General features: G+C 39.6%; 1 protein-coding gene and 1 long non-coding RNA gene across 2 annotated transcripts in view; one reads left to right on the top strand and one right to left on the bottom strand.

Moving 5' to 3' along the window:
• The window catches only part of TMEM8B (transmembrane protein 8B), a 72712-nt gene that overhangs the window by 2801 nt on the left and 48669 nt on the right, over positions 1-21242 (top strand). Inside the window, exon 2 of the mRNA XM_056806079.1 lies at positions 20844-21033. Within this exon, the coding sequence (XP_056662057.1) occupies positions 20844-21033 (190 nt within the window). The remainder of the gene's footprint in view (positions 1-20843; positions 21034-21242) is intronic.
• LOC107649597 (uncharacterized) lies at positions 3828-21235 on the bottom strand. Its single transcript, XR_008913610.1, has 5 exons — positions 21181-21235; positions 20880-21029; positions 15068-15191; positions 8838-9050; positions 3828-4024 (listed from the first exon to the last, which is right to left on the bottom strand). It is a non-coding gene; the product is annotated as an uncharacterized LOC107649597 (long non-coding RNA).

The raw sequence follows: 21242 nt of genomic DNA on the forward strand, positions 1-21242 counted from the left end.
ACAAATATGGTCACTGGGGCTTAGAGAGGTTAAGTGACCTATCTAAGATCAAGCAGAGAGTAAATAATGGAGCTAGAATTCAAACCCAGATTCTATATATCCCTTCAAATGTTCTGTTTTGATGTCTAAGGACTTTATTTGGCAACAAGTGCTCTATGACAATGCTATTTTTCTATTTTCCTTTTTTAAGGAAACTCAAAAATTAATTTAATTCCTAAGGCAAATTAATGAGTCACTGATTAAAGTATGACTAGATATAGGGTATTGTTCAAGGACAGGGAAAATGTGTTCAGGTCATTTGATTAAAAGGATATTAAACTGGAATGGTAGAAGAGAGAAAAATATTGACAAGGCTGTTAAATCAGAAACTTTGGAGGATTAAAAAAACCAGTAATTGTGGAGGAGCCACTAAGTAGTTTATAAGGTATCCAGAAATAGGTTGGGTAACAAAACTCATGGATTCTGGTATCTATATAGAAAATAGTATGGGTTAGAAACCAAGGGAAAGCATAGTGGTAAGATCATTTGAGGATATAAGGAGAGGACAAGAAGTCATGCTGTTATTGAAATATATGACAGACTTCTGGACCATATGAAGGACATGGATAGATCTTCACATTTTAAAATAGATCACAAAACTAGCATAGAGTCAAGGAATGAAAAAAATAAGGATTTTCAAGCTTCTTGATATCTTTTGGGAGTTTAATTTCTCTAGAAGAGGAATGAACATTGGTTGAATTCTCTAATGACTTGCCAAAAATATGATTTATCAGGAAATAGAAGCAAGAAGGGGTACTTCTTCTTTGGACCTTGCACTGATGCATTGGAATTTGGTGATCTGGATTTGACAATTTGGATCAGAAATCTGCTATTATCTTTGTGACACTTAACATTTTTGAATCTTAGATTCCTCCTCTGTAAAATGAGATTAGATTAGTTGATCCAAAGTCCTTCTAGTACTACATCCTAGGTTCCTAAAATGCTCTTTCTCCTCTTTCCCACCCCATCTCCTCCTCTTCCTCTCTCTCTCCTCTTTTCCCTTCTCTTCCTCCTCCTCTTCCTCCATCAACCTCTGTTTCTGTAACAGTAAAATGTCCTTCAGAGACAAGGGCTATTTTACCTTTGTCTTGGTATTCCTAATGCCTAGAACAGTGCCTGTCACATAGTATATGTTTAGTGAAACTTTTGTTGGATAGAATTGAATTTCTGTTAACTCTTTTGGAGGATTCAGAGGATTGACTTGGAGTTATTGTGGATCCTAAAAGTTATCTAGTCTGACTCTCTTATTTTGCAGTTGAAAAAACTGAAGCCAGAGAAGAGAAATGATAAATTGTAAAGCCAGAATTTGAATACAAATGCTCTGACTCCAAAACTATCGCTCTTTTCAATGTACCATACTTTCTGAACTATCTATTCCTAATTAGGAAATTGAGCTTTTTTTTAATTATCTGTTATGATCACATTGAGATAGCTAGGTGGTGCAGTGGAGTCAGGAGGACTCAACTTCCTGAGTTCAAACCTGACCTCTGACACTAGCTATATGACCCTGGGCATCTGAACCTACTGAATAACAAAAATGACCAGCCATGTCTTTTTCTCCCCCTTCATTTTTCTTCTTTCCATCTCTGGATTACCTGACAATGGACTTAATTAATACATGCACAAAACCCATCTTGTTCCAGGGCTCTGGCTGCTTTAAATTGAAATTTAACCCTTGAATTTGTTCTTTTAGTGAGGAGACCCCTGCACAGTGCTTATACAAAAACTTGTTTTTCAAGAGAAGCAGAATTAGGTTCTGGGTTCATGAAAAAGTCATACTACATTAATCTATTTTCCTTTTTTGTTAGTGCCATTGGATTGATATTTGAAGGTAAGGAATCTGTGTTTTAGTAAAACATATATATATATATATATATATATAATTTTTTTTAAGAATCAATGCTGTGTATTGGTTCCAAGGCAGAAGAGTGGTAAAGGTTAGGCAATGGGAGTTAAGTGACTTGCCCAGGGTCACATAGCTAGGAAGAAGTGTCTGAGGCCAGATTTGAACCCGAGACCTTCTGTCTTTAGGCCTGGCTCTCAATGCACTGAGCTACCCAGCTGTCCCCTCAGTAAAACTTTTCACAAAGCTTCACATGATATTCTTGAAAACAAGTTGGAGAAATGTGGGTTGGATAATAATATAATTAGATGGATTCCTCATTGATTAAATAATCAGTCTTACCTAATGAGTGTTAATAGATAGATGCCAATCTTGAAGGTGGTCTCTTTTGTATGACTCAGAACTGTATTATTAGCCCTATTCTTTTCAATGTTTTTCTCAATGATTTGGGATGAAGACATACTTATCAAATTTGTGGATGCCATGAAGCTGGGAGGGATAGCTATTATATTGTGGATGACAGAATCAAAATCCAAAAATATCTTGATAGACTGGAGACTGGAATAACTGAAAAAATTTAGCAAGATGCTATTTAATAGGTATAGGAGGTTGATCAAAAGAGTTCTTTGCTTGGCTTGATGAATTTATAGTGTGGTAAGCCTTTTAGACTTTTGACTGTACCTTCCTGTGGTAAGGGTAAGGATAAGCATGGTTCTAGGGACCTCCAGGGAGAGTTGGTCCCAGTGATTACAGATAAATTGGTTGGCCTGGACTTTTGTGAGATAGGTCATAATGGGAGGAATAGCCACTTTGCACTGACCTATAAAAAGAGAGTCTTACATTTTTTTTCTTTTAAAAATTACCTATGCTTGGGCAGCTAGGTAGCTCAATGGATTGAGAGGTAGGCCTAGAGATGAGAGGTCCTGAGTTCAAATCCGAACACAGACACTTCCTAGCTATGTGACCCTGGGCAAGTCACTTAACCCTGATTGCCCATCCCTTTCTGCTCTTTTGCTTGGAACCAATATTGGTTCCAAGGTGAACTGTGAGGGTTTAAAAAATACTTTTGCTCTCTTAAAAAGATTGTCATAACTTCTGTTTTTTTTCTACCTCCTTCCCATGTAAATCTTGTTGATGACAAAGAAGTACAGTTGAATAATGTAAGTTAACCATTGGCCATGCTTGACAACATGTGCCTCATTCCATACTAATAGTATACCACTTTTTTTGATGAGGTGGGACACATGCTTCATCATGTTCAGCCACTGTAATGATCAGTGCTTTGAAATCTAAAAGGGAAACATTGAAGACTCTAGCCTCTTTTCTCACTTTGATCTTTCCCCCTTTTTTTCTTTTGGAAGACAGACCAGAGTGCAGCAAGGCTAAGAGTAGACCTATGAACTGGGATTGGGGAATTTACCCTTAGTAGTCAACAATCGCCAAGTTGGGCAGGGGCACATGGGAGCTGAATGTACTCTCATGTGCATATGGCCCCAGAGTTGGGTCTCATGTTCCTGGCCCCAGGCTTCAAGAGTCAGTTGCAAAACCTCTCAGCTTGAGAGAGCATTTGTAAAGAATGATGGACGTTTCTGAGACCTAGCTTCCTGGATAGAGGAGGGGAGAGAGTTCCTATGCGGTGTGATCATGGAATTTGTCTTTTTAGTGAAAGATGAAGAATTTCCTGGGACTTGAGAAGTTGCCTGCTAGCTATCCAAAATTCAAGTATTTGGGAACCTAATCTTAATATTGGCAGAGTTTGAATTCTTGGGTAGAGGTAGCCTCTTGGAGAAAGAAGAACCCACACATGGTCCCTGGTCTTGGAGGAGCAGGAGAGGAATCTTTACCAAGACCTGATAAGGAGTTACTTGAACAGTGGAAGTCTGATGGGTAAAGGGGGCTGTCTCTCTAGTAAGCCCTAAATTTGTTTCCTTAAAGGGGGTGTCAGTTTCTTTGAGTAACATCATTAATTTAAATCATCTTTATTGTCCCTAGGACTGAAAACAGGACGTAACAAAATGTCAGGGATTTACTGGAATGTTGGAAACTTGTCTCCTTAGCAGTCCCAAATATATTTCCTTTCTGAAGGCAATGCTGACCACAGGGAGTTGTTGTGAGGCAGTTTCAGTACCATGAAGGAGGTCACTGGAAGAGAGAATTGCATTGATTGGTTATGGGTTATGTCAGTCTTTTATGTGGTTTTGTATTTTTAGTGGTGTAGAATAATGGCTGCCTTGTATTTTTTACCCAGAATGCTTATATAGAATCTGGAGACATTCTTATTCACATTTGTGGAAAGCTAGATTCAAAGTACATTTGGATTACATTCTGAGATTTGCTAGAAATAACTCTAGATGAAGGGAGGGTAAATACTCAAGCAAAGTTTTTTGTATTGAAGATTGTCTTTGAGATTGAACCCTATCCTACAAAGTCCAGATTTTGGAGTGTTGAGGCATGGATTACATAGGAAATAGGGCATTTAGATTTAATAAGTTAGTTACTGTAGTAAGGTATATTGACCACCCACCTACACCTAATAATCTTTTATTGCTTACTTAATTAACAAATACTTATAACAGTACATAGATTTAAAAAATCAATTGCCCAGGTAGAGGATATGGCAGACTTGACTTAATAGCCATTTTGTTAAAAAAAGAGGATTTTAATTGATTAAAATTCAATATGATTTAATGTCATGCTATGAAAAGAGTAATGACTTTAGAGATAATGGATCTCCACATTCTACTTCTGTGAATTCCAATTCTGTGGTTTCTATTCACTTATGTGATCTTGGGTAAGTCACTTAATCTTTCTGAACCTGTTTCCTCCTCTAAAAAATGAAGGGATTGAACTGGACGTCCTTTAATCTCTATGAACTTTTGAGTGAGATTTAGCTTTATAGAAAGTGAATAAGACAATCTCTATATGAAATTGGCATAGAACATGGAGACTTTCACAGCCTGTAAATGGCACTCAGAGTTATTGCCAACTTAAAGAAGCAACTTCAGGGATATATTAGGATGACCACCAGGAAACAGTCCTTCTATTTGCCGTCATAAGATCATCTCCTAGTAGTTAATCTTTCTCCTTGATAAAAGCCTGGGTTCTCGACACTACAGGACTGTTTCATTCCTAGACCATAGATTTGAAGCTGGAAGGACCTTTGAGATCATTTAGTCCAACCCCCTCATTTTATAGATGAGGAAACTGGAATCTAGAGGAGTTAAGTGACTAGTCCAATGTTGCATGGATAGTAAGTGGCAGAGCCAGAAACTGAATCTCTTCATTTCTGACCTGGCTGTACTCTCTTGACTCACTCCATCATGCCCCTGGGAACTGTATCATTCTGCAAACTCACATCACTCACCATTTTAATACTTTTGCCCCCTGAACCTCTTTGATTGGAGGTCATAGAAGAAAGCTCCTTCTAAAAATGGAGGATCTTTATAAAAGGTGGGCACCTTGGTCAGCTAATTCATCTTCACACCCACCTGCCCACAGTGGCACTCTTTTGGATTTCTCTATTATGCCTCCACTCCAGGGACCTTTTTTTTATCCCTTCCCTTTTTTGATTTCCTTTTGTGTATTGTCTTCCCCACCTTAGACTGTAAGCCCCTTGAGGACAAGGACAGTTTTTCTTTTTTCTTTTCTGTATTTGTATTCCTAGTACTTAGCTTAATATTAGTTTACTTATTTTAAAAATTCTTACTTTCTGTCTTAGAGTCAATACTAAGTATTGGCTCTAAGACAGAAAAATAGTAAGGGTTAGGCAATGGGAGTTAATAGTTACACAGGAAATGTCTGGGTTCAAATTTGAACCCAGGATCTCCTCCTGTCTCTAGGCCTGGCTCTTAATCTACTGAGCCATCTAGCTATCTCTTAGCTTAATTTTTATTAACTAAATGACCCCATATTCTTTGATTGGAAAGCAAGTAGTTATAGTTTAAAAACAAACAAACCTTTACCTTCTATCTTAGCCTCAATGCTAAGTATTGGTTCTAAGGCAGAAGAGCAGTAAGGGCTAGACAATTGGGGGATGATAACCAGGTTATAAGAGGAAAAAGAAAACTATGCTACTTGAGGATTGGCTGAAAGAACTGTAGATGTTTAGAAAGGAGAGGAAAAGAAGGAGGCTATGACAGTTACCTTTAAGTATTTGATGGGCTATTGTATGGAAGAGATTTTTGTTCTACTTGGTTCTACTTGGGATAGACAGGAGCAATGTATGGAAGCTGCAGAGAGACAGAATTTGGCTCAATACAAGGAAAAACTTTCTAATGATTATATTTATCCCAAATCAGAATGGGCTACCTTGACAGGTAGTAAATCTTCTCCATTATTGGAGGTCTCCAAATACAGGCTGGATGGCTTCTTGTTAACAGTTTATAGAAAGGGTTATTTTTTTAGGTATAGATTAGATTAAATGATCTCTGAGGTCTCGTACAATTCTGAGATTTTATGATTTTTGTGGCACCTTTGATCCTGATTTATCCTACTTATAGTAAGATATCGAAATCAAAACAACCAACAAACATGTAGACTTTATTAATGGAAGTATGATGTTCAGAACAAGGGAGATGATAGTTCTGCTGTTCTGAGTCTTGGCAAGATCAAACCTGGAACAACATATATGGTGCTGGCAACCACATATTAAGAATGCAACATACTCTGTGGGTCAGATCCATTTTTCTCCCATGTTGCAAGACATGAAACCAGAAGGATGTATATAAGAACTGTGACAAAGTGGATCATCCTTAGTAGAGGACCACCAGGAAAATGAGGAGGGTCAAGACTAAGTCTGACTAGGAATGGTTGCAGGAATTAGGAATGGCTACCTTGGAGAATTAAAGACAGGTAGAATAGAGTGCCCTTAATGTGGACATTATAGGCCATACACATTCATTTATATGCATGTATGGTGATATGTAATTATAAATTAAGAAAAGGAGTTCCATTTTAGTAGCATTGATGTGTTGAGAAATTTTCTTTGAGTATACTCATGTTACTAATCTAAGTGGAATAATATTGTGCAAAACAAAAGTCATGTATGAAAATGTGCTTTATAATGACCTTAATGTCATAATTAAATTTTATTTTTGAATGATTCATGCCATAAGAAGTAGCAGGTATAATGGATGGAACATCAGACTTGACAGTAAGGAGATTTGTGTTCAAATGCCATGGCTGGCACTAGCTATGAGACCATAGACAAGTCACTTTGCCTCCTGTGCCTAGGCCAGTCTCCAAGACTGTTAACTTGGCAGCTTGGCCAAGGAATTCCTCTATGGATGAAATCACATGCCCTTGACATTTTGACCCAACACAAGCCATGAAGATAAGTTTCTTTTTGTGACCTGGGTGTTTTAGGACGACTTACCTTGGGTAATGAGGTTCATCTATGTGAGTTTCCATGTTTTCATGACATTCAAAATCTTTTCATTATCTTATGATCATAGGATTTAACTGGGACCTATAGACCATTTATTTGCATGTTTTTCTGAGCTTCTGTGTGCATGTAATTGATGTGACTAAAATGAGGCGAATCTCCTAAGCCAAATAAGGAAATTAGACACTTTTATTCTCAGGTCACCCTTTCTACATTTATGATCTTGTCCTTTGGTTTATAATGAGAGGGACTCACCCTGGTTCGTGCAGGTCATTATGTGAGCGCATTCATCAACATAGCTTGGTAAGAGATGCTGCAGGCTGCCTATGACAAGCATACTTTTTTATTGGGAATTTGGGAATATTTTCATTCCTGTGATCTGGATGTTATGTTATATTATTTATAAAATAAATGTTTTTGATACCTTCTATTTTTATATCATACTCATTTCCAGATACATCTCTTTCCCTTTGTCTCCCAACATTGAACTCTCTCTTGCGCCAAATAAAATTTTAAAAAAGTCCAAGTGATATAGTGGTTCTGTCTGAAAATATATGCGCCAGTCTGCCCTTATAAGCCTTTGTTTCTCTTACTGGAGAGCAGGGAAAGGACATTCTGTTATCTGCTCCTTATAGTGCTCCTTTCATTTTTATTGCTATAATGTTGTCTATAGTGTTCTCCTGCATCTCTCCACGTTCCTTTAAATACCGTGTATTTGCTATTTCTCTCTACACTCTACAATACTGTTCCATCATATTCACATACCACAAACCATCCCCTAAACGACGGGTACTCAGGTTGTTTTCAGTTTTTTGCTATCACATAAGTGCCTTTCTGTTTTCCATCACCTTGGAGGTCACGGTCAGTCGTGTGATTAATGAGAGCATCCAGCCTGGATGTGGACATGCCACATCCTTGTCTTGTAAGTTAAGTCAAACTTACAAAATAACTGAACTACATTTAATAAGTTGATGAAGAAGATAATTGACTCTTATATAGCCTTAATGTTTGCAAAGCACTTTAATGATCTCGGTTGAGCCTCATAAGAATCCTATAAAGTTGCTATTCCCATTTTACAGATAATGAAACTGAGGCTCAGAGAGTTTAAGCAACTTATCAATGGTGACACAACTCAGAAGTATCAGAGGGGAAATTTGAATACATGTTTTTTTGACTCCAAATTTTAGCATTCCATTTTATTGTACCACACCATTCCCTGTGTCTTATTGTCATATAATACATGCTAATGACATGTATTGGCATGTAATGGCATTGGTATTATGATGGGGTTTACAAAGAAACCTTATTGTTTATTTTGGTGGCTTGGTGGCACAGTGGATGGCATGCTACATCTGGAGTCAGGAGAACTCATCTTCCTGAGTTCAAATCTGGCCTCAAATACTTGCTAGCTGCATGACTCTTGCCAAGTCACTTATCCCTGTTTACCTCAGTTTCCTCATCTGTAAAATGAGCTGGAGAAGGAAATGGAAAACCACTCTGATATCTCTGTCTAGAAAACCCCAAATGGGATCACAAAGAGTTGGACTCTGCTGAAACAACAGTGTGACTTACCCTGGATGTTGTTGGTTCTGTACAGAGAACTGAGCTATTATCGTTGTCTTGGAGTGTCAATGGGGCTTATTCAGGATCAGGCAATCTTTAAATGAATGCATTCATTATCTTGGAATTATAATATGAACATCTGGATATAATGCAGACTAGGGTGTGTGAGGGCTCTTCTTTCAGCGACCTTGGTGGGATGGGATTTTCTTCTGATAAGGGAGGCTGTGTATAGAAGAGATCCATGGAAAGAAAGCGGAGTATATTGAGAAGAGTATTCACCCAAAGAGTCAAAAGATAGATCTACTTCTTTATTAGCTGTTTGACCCTTGGCAAGCCCCTCAATTTCTCCAAGCCCGTCTGTAAACCCAGAATGCTGATAATTGTCCTAGTCCAGGGTTGGTTGGTGTGGGGCTCACATGAGGTAAGACCTACAAAAGTGCTTTGTAAATAAACCACAGAGGCTAAATAAATATGTGATTTCCATTATTGTCATTTACTTGGTTATTGTGACAGCATTTATCACATGGTCCAAATAAAGGGAAAGACTGCTCAATTTTTTGGTAGGTAGAGTGTGATGAGGGCAGAGTACAGTGGTACTCTCAACTCTCCTTCTCAACACCGCTCCATTTTTTTTTTAACCTTACCTTCTGTCTTAGAATTGATATTAAGTCTTGGCTCCAAGGCAGAGGAATGGAAAGGGCTAGGCAACTGGGGTTAAGTGACTTGCCCAGAGACACATCTAGGAAGTGTCTGAGGCCACATTTGAATCCAGGACCTCCCATCTCTGGGTCTGGCTCTCCATCCACTGAGCCACCCAGCTGCCCTGATTCTAGGCTTAATGCAGAATATTTTTTGTCTGCCTTGTTATGTTGTCTCGTGTTGAGCTTGTTGCTATTGTTCCAGGGGAAAATGATGAGAAATAAAGGAATCTCTTTACCCTGCAGGGGTGCTGGGGTGAGAGGACTTTGACGAGCTATGAAAGTTAGGCTACTGAGAATATAGTAGATGCAGAATGGAAGTGCAAGCAGTGAGGAGGAGAGGGCAGTGAAGATTCCCTCTTGTTCCCATTCCAGGTTCAGACCATATGACACATGGCTTGTACTGAGCCAGCTGGATCCTGTTGAGATTAAAATTTCAGTCTGAGCTTTTATGCCTCAGAAATCACCAAATTCTACAAATCAAGGCTTGAGGGGGCAGCTGGGTGGCTCAGTGGATGGAGAGCCACGCCTAGAGATGGGAGGTCCTGGGTTCAAATATGACCTCAGAGACTTCCTAGTTGTGTGACCCTGGGCAAGTCACTTAACCCCCATTGCCTCCCCTTACCACTCTTCTGCCTTGGATGGAAGGTAAAGGTAAAAAAAAAAATCAAGGCTTGATTTATTGTTTTGTTGATTGTTTAGATTTAAGAAAGTGATGGTGAAAATATTAATACAGATTAAACATGCACATACTGATGTCAGTATACGTTTATCAGCACACCCTTGATACACCATATAGATTTTAATACTGGCCTCACTTTATTAGTCCCTTCTTTCTTGCATAAAACCTGGGTGCAGCTTGTAATCATGCTCTTAATACTATTTACATATTCTTATCACTGGTCTCTAAAGTGCTAGGGACACAAAGAAAGCTAAAAGCACTAGGCTCTGCCTTCAAAAAGCTCACATATCGTTTTGTCCATTAGCTCATCCAGACTAAAAACATCAGAGTGATCTCTGGTTCTAGGTGGAATAGTAAATAGAATTCCAGGCCTGGAGTCAGAAAGTCCTGAATTCAAATCCAGTGTCAGATACTTTTATTAGCTGTGTGACCCTTGGCAAGTCACTTCACCTCTACTTACCTCAGTTTCCCCAATTGTAAACGGGAATAATATAGTATTTACCTCCCAGGGTAGTTGTGAGGAACAAATGAAATAATATTGTAAAGCACTTAGCACAATGCCTGTAACATAATTGGCACTTCATAAATGCTTATTTTCCTTCCTTTTTTCCTCTACACCTAATCTGTTGTCATGTCATTTTGGCTCTATTTTCATAGCATCTCTTGCATCCATCCCCTCCTCTTCATTAATCTCTTCACCCTATTTGAAGCTTTAACCATGCCATGTCCAGCCTGGGCTATCTTAACAGCCTCACTGCCTTCAGGCTTTTTCCCCTCCAAACCATCCAGCAATCTTACCATTGCTGGACCAAGCCCAGATCTCTTCAGTTGCTCCCTATGGCTTATAAGACAAATTACAGACCCCTTAGTATGTATTTTAGTCTCTACTTTCCAGAGACCAACATAATAGATTTCCAGACTTAGGTCATATTTCTAAACTTTAAAATACATAAATCTGAGGGGATTAAGATGATCTAGCCTTTATCTCCTTTCCATTCTGGCCAAACTGGGCTACTACCAATTCATCTTATCCAGCTATCTTTTACCTCAGTTGCCACCATGTGTGAAATTCCTTCCTTCCTTCTCTCTATCTGTGGAAACCTTTCTGTTCCTTTGAGGCCCAGCTCAAGGGCCAACTGTTTTGTGAAGGCTTTCCTGACCCTCCTTCCCTCAAATCAAAGTGATTTTTCCTTTCCCAAGTCTTCTTAGAATATGTTGAATTTCTGGTACTCAGAATGCATTCTATTTGTTTGTTTACTTATTAGTGAACATGTTGTATGCCCCCTCGTGGATCGCAAGATCTAGGAGGGCAGGGAACATGTATCTCCAATGCCTAGAAGACTCTTAATCAGTGTTGAACTGAATTGATTATTTTGGACTCTATGTGTCTCCTAAGGAGAGCCAATTCTTTTTTTTTTTCTTTGTTTTTTTTTATGCTGTATTTAGTCATTTTAGTCATGCCCAGCTCTTCATGACCCCATTTGGGGTTTTCTTGGCAAAGATATTGGAGTAATTAATCATTTCCATTTCCAGTTCGTTTTACAGATGATGTAACTGCAGCAAACAGGGTTAAGTGAACTAGCCCAAGATCATGCAACACTCTACACACACACACACACACAAAAGTCATACAACTGAGGCTGAATTTAGGAAGATGAGTCTTCATGATTCCAAGGCTATTGCTCTATCCACTGTACCACCAACCTGCCCCTCAAATCTCATTTTTCCTGAAAAACCATTTAGAAGGGGATTACAAGAGATAATGCCTTTTGGCTTGCCATTTGCTCATCCCCCAACTTGGTGCAAGGAATTTTCTTCCTTAGATTCTTGAATCTCTCTGTCTAACCTCATCCCCACCTCCTCTGACTAGAATACTACCAAGGCACCAATCTCATCCTCCTGACAATAAATCACCTGGAACATGTTTGAGGTGCCTCCAACTGTGGAGATATCGCCTCTGGCAACTCTCTGATACTATAAATTACTGAGAAGGTTCTGACTTGCACCGATAGAGTTTCCTCTAAGGGAGTTCCCTACCTCAATGAACATATAGGCTCTAGCTAAAAATGAACAATCAGACCAGCTTGCCCCCTTACCCCTGTCCCTAATCATTGGCCTTGCAGCAGGAGGATTTTATGTAAGACTTCAGTGGCAAAGGAGGCAAATGTCACAGGCTAGGACCAGAAATCATGCAAGAATCACCTCTTCATGACTCTTCTTCTCCTGGTCTTGGCTCTTTGCATGTCTAGTTTAAAAGTTCTTTGTCAATGGGTTTGGTTTAGGGCAACTAGGTGGAACATGTGGATAGAGAGCTAGGTCTAGAATCAGGGAGACATGAATTAAAGTGAAGACATGAATTCAAATCCAGACACTTAATAAGCTGCTTGATCCTGGGCAAGTCATTTCACCCTGTTTGCTCAGTTTCTTCAAAAGTAAAATGAGGTGGAGCAGGAAATGGAAAACTATTCCAGTATCTTTGCCAAGAAAACCCCAGATGAGTTAGACATGGCTGAAACAATGAACAGAGCAAAAGTTAATGGTTTGGGAAAGTGAACCTGACCATCCTTAGGCGAAATTAACCTCTGATTGACTAAGCTGTAAAGTTGTAGTGTAGGAAGATTTTGAACTTCATTTTAAGTGCTAGATCCTGAGGGTGTGCAAAGTATTATGGTGGGGGCACAACAGAGGATGCCAGCGATGTGGAAGAAATTATTACAATCTTTTTAAAATGATTATTGGAGCACAGATTTAGCATATGCAAGAACCTTTGAGGTCATCTAGTCCATGGCTGTCATTTTACAGATGAAGAAACTGAGTCAAACAAGATGAAGTGACTTGCCCAGGATTGCAAAGCTAATAAATGTCTGGGCTTCAATTTGAACTCAAGTCTATTCTGAATCCAGGCCTGGTGTCTATCCACTGTCCCTAAATGGGGGTGTTTAACTTGAAGAGTAGATGACATCGAGGAGAGTATGATAGCAGTCTTCAAATGTCTGAAGGCTGCCCTATAGAAGAAGAGTTGGTGCTGCTTGGATCCAGTGAGCAAAACTAGGTATAGAGGATGGAAGTTATAAGGAGGCAGATTCTGGGTGAATCAACATAAAACCAGAGGCCTTTACTTGTAGGGGAATTTTCAGGTAAGTACAGAATGGGCTAGACGACCCCTGAGAGTTCATCATGGTATGATAGATGCCATATTGAGTCAGGAAGGCTTGGGTCAAGTCCTACCTCTGACACTTAACGGTTTGTAAGTCTATGGGCAATTTATTGAACCTCTCTGGGTTTCATTTTATTTGAAAAATAGTTAGAATGTCTATAGCATCTTCCTCACCAAGCTATTATGAAGCTCATATAAGACAATGTAAGTAAAGTCCTTTGAAAACCTTAACATTTATAAGTATATAAATGCTATTGCCATCACCACAGTTACTACTGTCATCACTGTTATCATCATTGTAACATCACTATCATCATCACCACTGTCATCACCATCACCAGCATCATCATTGTAACATCACTATCATCATCACCATTGTCACCACCATCACCAGCATCATCATTGTAACATCACTATCATCATCACCATTATCACCACCATCACCAGCATCATCATTTTAACATCACTATCATCATCACCATTGTCACCACCATCACCAGCATCATCATTGTAACATCACTATCATCATCACCATTGTCACCACCATCACCAGCATCATCATTGTAACATCACTATCATCATCACCATTGTCATCACCATCACCAGCATCATCATTGTAACATCACTATCATCATCACCATTGTCACCACCATCACCAGCATCATCATTGTAACATCACTATCATCATCACCATTGTCACCACCATCACCAGCATCATCATTGTAACATCACTATCATCATCACCATTGTCATCACCATCACCAGCATCATCATTGTAACATCACTATCATCATCACCATTGTCACCACCATCACCAGCATCATCATTGTAACATCACTATCATCATCACCATTGTCACCACCATCACCAGCATCATCATTGTAACATCACTATCATCATCACCATTGTCACCACCATCACCAGCATCATCATTGTAACATCACTATCATCATCACCATTGTCACCACCATCACCAGCATCATCATTGTAACATCACTATCATCATCACCATTGTCACCACCATCATGATGGTAATGTCCCTGTCAACATCATGATCATCATCACCAGCATCATCAATGTGATCCTCGCTGCCATCGCCATCATCGTCATCACCACCATTGTCATCACCACCATCATTACACCTCTCAGGAAACAGAAAATATCACAGCACAAGCTACCTTTGGCTGTCTTTTCAGGGGATAGTATATTGGGAAAGACAGACAGAAATATGTCCCCATCAAGGATACCCCAAGCAATACAGTGATGCCCTTCCTGGGAATCGAGTTCACAAAGAATTGTATGTGTCATAATAGCATTTGGCCTAATTTATACCAACTGGCCATAGTCATTGCTATTCTTCCTTTAATCTATCTCAAGCTAATAATGGTTGGGCAACGCAGCCCTGCTGTGGCTAGCTGTTTCTCTCCAAGCCCTGGTGCTGACTTGAGCTCCCCTTCCATTCTGCCACTAATTTGGACTCTGGTTCTCATCCTCATTCTCCTTTACTACTTTTACAATACCCATACATTCAAGCACCAGGGAAAATGTGATCTTAACCTTCCCCGTGTTCTGGTCTTTCTGGGGTACTTATTAAAAATGGCTTACTTTCCCACATCTATAACACACATGCCCCTTTACATTTCCATTTTTTTTCCTTCCTTCCAGCTTTCACAATGGGGACTACTGGCTCCTTGCCAAGTACCTCTTCCTTTCTCTCCTGTTGGTCAGCCCCATCTCCTCTTATCTCTTTTGGAAGGTCAGGCTCACTTGTTCTCCACATGAAAGACAGTCTGGTGCTTCTGCTCAATTACTAATTGTCAGATCTCCTGGGAGAGAAGAAGATATAGTATATCAAGAGATATCATGTTGAGGTCATTTTTCCATAGCATTCACCTTAATTGCTTGGCACCGTTTGACTGCCAAATCTCTTAATACCATAGTGATGAAAGACTGACTCGTCTCAGGTTATAGTGCACAGTTTGGTCCAGAAATATGCCTGGTTAAATTTGATCCTTGTGAAGACTTCATATGGGCTGCTATTTTAAAGTTCTCCCAGGAGGCACTACTTTCTGGAAAAAGAGGTCTGACATTTCATCTATTGCAATGTCTTGACATGTTGGCATGGTGAGAACATTAGAGAATGGAGGACCTCTAGGATGCACTACTATTAGAAGGTACATATTAATTAATTTCTGAGAGATTTATTTTGCTACTCTATTGTCTGTCAAAGGAACACAATAAAATATGGGGTATGTTTGTTATAGTTCAGTCATTTTTCAGTTATATCTGAGTCTTTGTGATCCCATTTAGGGTTTTTTTTGGCAAAGATACTGAAGTGCTTTGCCATTTACATCTCCAGCTCATTTTATAGATGAGGAAAGTGAGGCAAACAGGGTTAAATGATTTGCTCAGGGTCATACAGATTATAAATGTCTGAGGCCAGATTTGAATTCTGGAAGATGAGTCTTCCTCACTCCAGGTCAGGCACTCTGTCCTTATTCAAGGGCATCATTTGTCATGATTTTCCCCATTTTTCTTCCAATTAACCTCAGGCTTAGCTCATGCTCCCTCTGTAGCTTGTCACATTACCTCATCCTATTCTTCCCTTTGCAAGATTCTCTACCTCAGAGCCATGATTAACCCTTTACTCTCTATCTCCCATCTCTGTCTATTTGTACAGATTATATACTCCATGCACACACTGTCTCCTTATCTATTTTAGAATCCTTTATTATTAGAATCCTTCAAAGTTCAGCTCAAATGCCACTGTTTACAAGAAACCTTTCCTGATCTCTTAGCTCCTAGTGCGTTCCTCTCCCATCCTGTATTTATTTTGTGTATATTTATATACGAATATGTCTTGAGAATAGAGATGCTTCATTTTTAGCTTTGTATCCTGTGAACCTACCATAGTGTCTGGCACAAGCAAGTACTTATTATTCTTGTTGCTTGTTTAGTAAATTGAGGTTCTGATACTCCTCTGCCTGAGCATATCTATCCGTTCCTCAGTACTCAGTCCAAAGCTACCCTTTTGGGGTTTTCTTACTTGAGATCTTGCATCTTCCTCCTGCTTATCTGCTTTCACCAATACAAGACCTGCTGCTGCCTCAGGTTTTGTATTTCACAAGTTATCCTTGAGGCTTATCTAAGGCTGGTTCTGGTGTTGTCATTGACTAGTCCTGGTCATCCTTAATATCCTCAGTCTTAGTTGGATAACTGGATTTTTAATCTCTGTGACTTTCTTTGTCAGTTTGCTTCTGAGTATCCCTCTAGAGTTTTCTGGAATTTGGGGGTCTCTTCCATATTGGCGCCACTCCCATATAATTTCCCTAGTCGTGTCTTTAAATACCCAGAGTCCCAGTTGCTTGTTCTCTCTGTACTAGTTATAGTTTCAACATGTGGATCTCCGTGGGTAGTGCAATCATCTGTTGCTATCAATCAATCAAACAATAAGCATATTAAGCTCTTAGTAGATGCCAGGCATTTTTCTGGAGGCTGGGAATAGGAATGTAAAATCAAGTCAGTCTCTGTTGGTTTACCTGGGGGTAGCAACGTTTACACATACAAATAAATACAAAACATTGTTCTTGTTCAGGCATGTCTGACTCTTTTTGACTCCATTTGGTGTTCTTGGCAAGGGTTAGCCTTTTGCCAGTTCCTTCTCCAGCACATTTTACAGATGAGAAAACTGAGACAAACAAGGCTAAGTAAGAGACTCACCCAGGGTCACACAGCTCGTGAGTGTCTGAGGCCAAATTTGAAATCAAGAAGAGTCTTCCAGATTCCAAGTCCAGAACTCTATCCATTGCACCTCCTAGTTGCCCACAAATACATAGCATATACAGTTCAATAATTAGCACTTGGGGGGTATCAGGAAAGACATTCTATTAGGAGGTGGCTCTTGCATTTAATTTTGAAGGAAGCAAGGGATTCTAAGAGGCAAAGATAAGAAGGGAGTGCATTCAGGCTTGGGGACAATCTGTGCCAACTCATGGATTTGGGAAATGGACTAGCCTGTATGAATGCAGCAATGGGCCAGTTTGGCTGGACTGTGGAGTGTCAAAAGGAGAATAATGTGCAATAAACCTGAAAGGGGAGGCTGGAGCCAGATTGTAAATGGCTTTAAATGCTAAACAGGAGAGTTGGTATTTTTCTGTTTTCCTCTAGAGTCAATAGAAGCCACTTGAGCTTTTTCAGTAGTGGAATGACAATGTCAGATCTGTGTTTTAGGACTATCACTTTGGCAAGCATAGATTGTAATGAGAAGAGAGGCTTCAGCCAGGGAGAACAATTAATTAGAAGGCTATTGTGAATAATTCACGCCAGAGAGCTAGATAATGAATACTATAGTGGTGGCCATTGAAAAATACATTTTTTTTTCTTTCCCTACTCTCTCCCTGAGATGACATGTAACTTGATCTAAGTTATACATGTGTGTTCATGCAAAACATACTTCCACATTAGTCATGCTGTGAAAGAAGATCCATATAAAGCAAAAACAAATAAAAAAATGAAAAATAGTATGTTTTGATCTGCATTTGGACTCCAATAGTTTTTTCTCTGGAGATGGATAGCATTTTTCATGAGTCCTTCAGAATGGCCTTAGATCAATCCATTGCTTAGACTAGCTAAGTCATTCATAGTTGATCATTCTACAATATTGCTGTCACTGTGTACAACGTTCTCCTGGTTCTACTCATTTCACTTTGCATCAACTCATGTAGAACTTTCCAGGTTTTTCTGAAATTATTCTGCTTGCCATTTCTTATGGTCCAATATTATTCCACTATAATCATATACCATAACTTGTTTAGCCATTCCCCAACTGACAGATATCCCTTCAATTTCTAATTCTTTGTGGGTAGTGGGCATTTGAGTGGAGAAACAAGGATGGATTTGAGAGACATTGGCATGGCATCTGGTTGGATATGGAGGATGGGGATGATGAGGGAAAGTGAAGGGCCACCTAAAGTTCTCATGATCTCCTGGAATTCTGGACATTTCTTGAAGTCCATTCATTTTCTAATTTCTCTTTGGGGCCACCAAGATTGACCTACCTCCTCCTATCCTGTTATCACCAATCTATTACATCTGGCCAGAGTTCTCTCCTCTGATTCCTGGCATACTGAGTCTACAGGCTGCCAACTTCTCCCATCCCTTCCCCTGAATAATGTCACAGATATTTTGAGGTTTTCTCGAGGTTTTTTATTACTCATAACCACAGGGAGCCAGACAGGAGGTAAAAATAACAGATATGAGGAAAGTTACAAAGTTACAGGATCTTAAAAGCTGTTGTTTATAGAGTCCTTGCAAAGTACTTTAAATACATTTTCTCATTTGATTGTCACAATGACCCTGTGAAGTTAAGTACTATATCTAGTGTCTTCATATTACTGATGCTGCGTCTCATCGACTTATGCAAGGCCACATAGCTTGCAAGTTTCAGAGGTAGAATTTGTATCTCTCCTGATTTCAAGTCTAGTAAAAAGCACTGGATGTGAAGGCAAGAAGACTCATCTTCCAGAGGTCAAATCTAGACTTAGTAGACACTTACTAGTGGTATAAATCTGGGCAAGGCACTTAACCTTGTTCACCTCAGTTTCCTCATCAGTAAAATGATCTGGAGAAGTAAATGGTAAACCACTACAATATCTTTGCCAATAAAACTCCAAATGGGGTTAAGAAGACTCAGACATGACTGAAAAATGACTGAACTCTTGCCTGTATACCATTTTGACATTTAGAATATAAAGGTTTTTGTTAGAATGTTAGTGGAACTATGAATTATTTTCTTTCCCACCTCCCAGAGCCATAACTAAGATAAGGTAACAGTAGCTTTTGGCCCCAGAGGGTCACAATCTAGTGGACCCTGCTTCTGTAATATAACAACTGAGGTTAGTGGCTAGTTAGTAAGAATAATTAGTTAAAATAGGAAACTACCAGATAGTAAGCTTTTTGGGTCACTGAACACTCACTTATGTTGTAGCAGTGACCTTATGGTATTCAGGGATCTCTGTATCCTTCAATCCTCAAAGGAATTGTTCTAAGTCCCCATATAGCTAGTTAATACTCTGGCTCCACCTTAGAACTCTTTTTACTAACTCATCTAATTTCTTGTTTTGAGAGCTAGTCTCACCCAACCCTCTCTTCTTTTTGCATTAGGTTTATTGGTGTCAGAGAACTCATAAGCACTTGTAGTAATTCTTTGGGTGCATGGCAGACCCAAATGAGATTTATTTAAGCCACAGAGGAAGCATCATATTTTTTGTGTCTGTCTTAGCATTTCTTAACTTCATACAGAAAAATTTCTTTAGGCAGCTGACACTTTTCTCAGTGTCAGGTTCAGAGGAGATGTGATAGCTGTCTTTAATCATCTGAAAGGATGTAATGTGGTAGAGGGAATAGACTGGTTTGGTTGGACTTCAGAACCCCAAACTGGGAGGAATGAGTGTAAGTTATAAGGAGGCAAATTTAGGTGTGATCCAAGTGGAAGCTTCTTTATAGTCAGGCCAATCCATGAGTGGAATGGACTGCTTCAGGAGGGAGTAGGTTCTCTCCTCTTTGGAGGTCTTTAAGCAGATGCTGGTTGATTACTTTTTGGGGTGTGTTTTAGAAGGAATTCTTTTTAAGTATGGATTGAACTACAATGGTCACCCAAGTCCCTGCCATCTTTGAAATTCTATGATTATCTCTCTACCTTGGGACCCCACTGTAGTGGAGCCATTGTAGAAAGTTTGTAGGATCACAATGGGAGGTTTCTGGTTACTTATAGGACTCTAGAAGCTAAGAAAGCAAAATATATAAGACAATTATTAGCCATTATGATAATCATGATGGAGCAGCTAGGTGAAGAAGTGGATAAAATACTGGCTTAGCGTCAGGAAGACCTGAGTTCAAATGTGTTCTCAGATGCTTACTAGCATTGTAACCCTGGGCTGACATTTACCTTTCTCTGCTTCTGTTCCCCTCTTGGCAAAATGGAGGTAATAATAGTACTTACCTCTCAAGGTTGTATCCCTTATCCCAAATGAGAAAGTAATTATAAAGTGCTTAGCTCAGTATCTGGCACCTAATAAACTCTATATAAATGTTAGCTATTATTATTGTTGTTGTAGCATTTCCCAGGCTCCTCTTTCTCTCCCTCCCCTCCCATTCCCTTTCCTCCCCTTCCCTTCCCTCCCCTCCCCTTCCCTCCCCTCCCCTTCCGAAGGGGCTCTTTGAGTTTACTTTTGAGGGACTGCAGTCACCTATTTCCAGAGAGCTGATCTAGATCATCTGGATGACTTAGGGGATCCTTGTATGGAAACTTAGGAGCCAATTTCCCCCAACTTTAATTTCTCCTTTTCCCTGGGGGCAGTGGGAGAGTATATTAGAAGTTATCATGGTAGGTTTGGATGTCATCATTTGAAATGTTATACATTCTCTGTCTCTATCTCTGTCTCTGTCTGTCTGTCTCCCTACCCCTTAATATCACCCAGGGGGTCTCTTCCTGACCGATTACTCCACTTGCTCACCCCGAAAGCTGAGTCCATTCCGCTCCTTTGCCAGCACTGAACTCTTCCACTTCCACGTTCCTGAGGACACAGTCCTGGCTGTCTGGAACCTCATCATCTTCAAAGAGCAGGGAGGCACCTTTGGGGATCATTGCCCAGACCAAAGTGTGACTGTGTGAGTAAAACTTGATCACTCTCTGATAGTATGATCTCCCATTTTCATCTCCTGCCCCCTGGCACTCCCAAACTTAAAACCCCAACTACTACCTGAACTCTTATTCTCTAATGCCAACCCATAAACACTAAGAGCCTGCTCTCTTACCCCAAACCCTTACAGCCTGATCTTCCATTTCAAATCTTTTTTCCTTGACACAGTGACATCAC

Source organism: Monodelphis domestica, chromosome 7, assembly GCF_027887165.1.
Source record: "Monodelphis domestica isolate mMonDom1 chromosome 7, mMonDom1.pri, whole genome shotgun sequence".
Lineage (NCBI taxonomy): Eukaryota > Metazoa > Chordata > Mammalia > Didelphimorphia > Didelphidae > Monodelphis > Monodelphis domestica.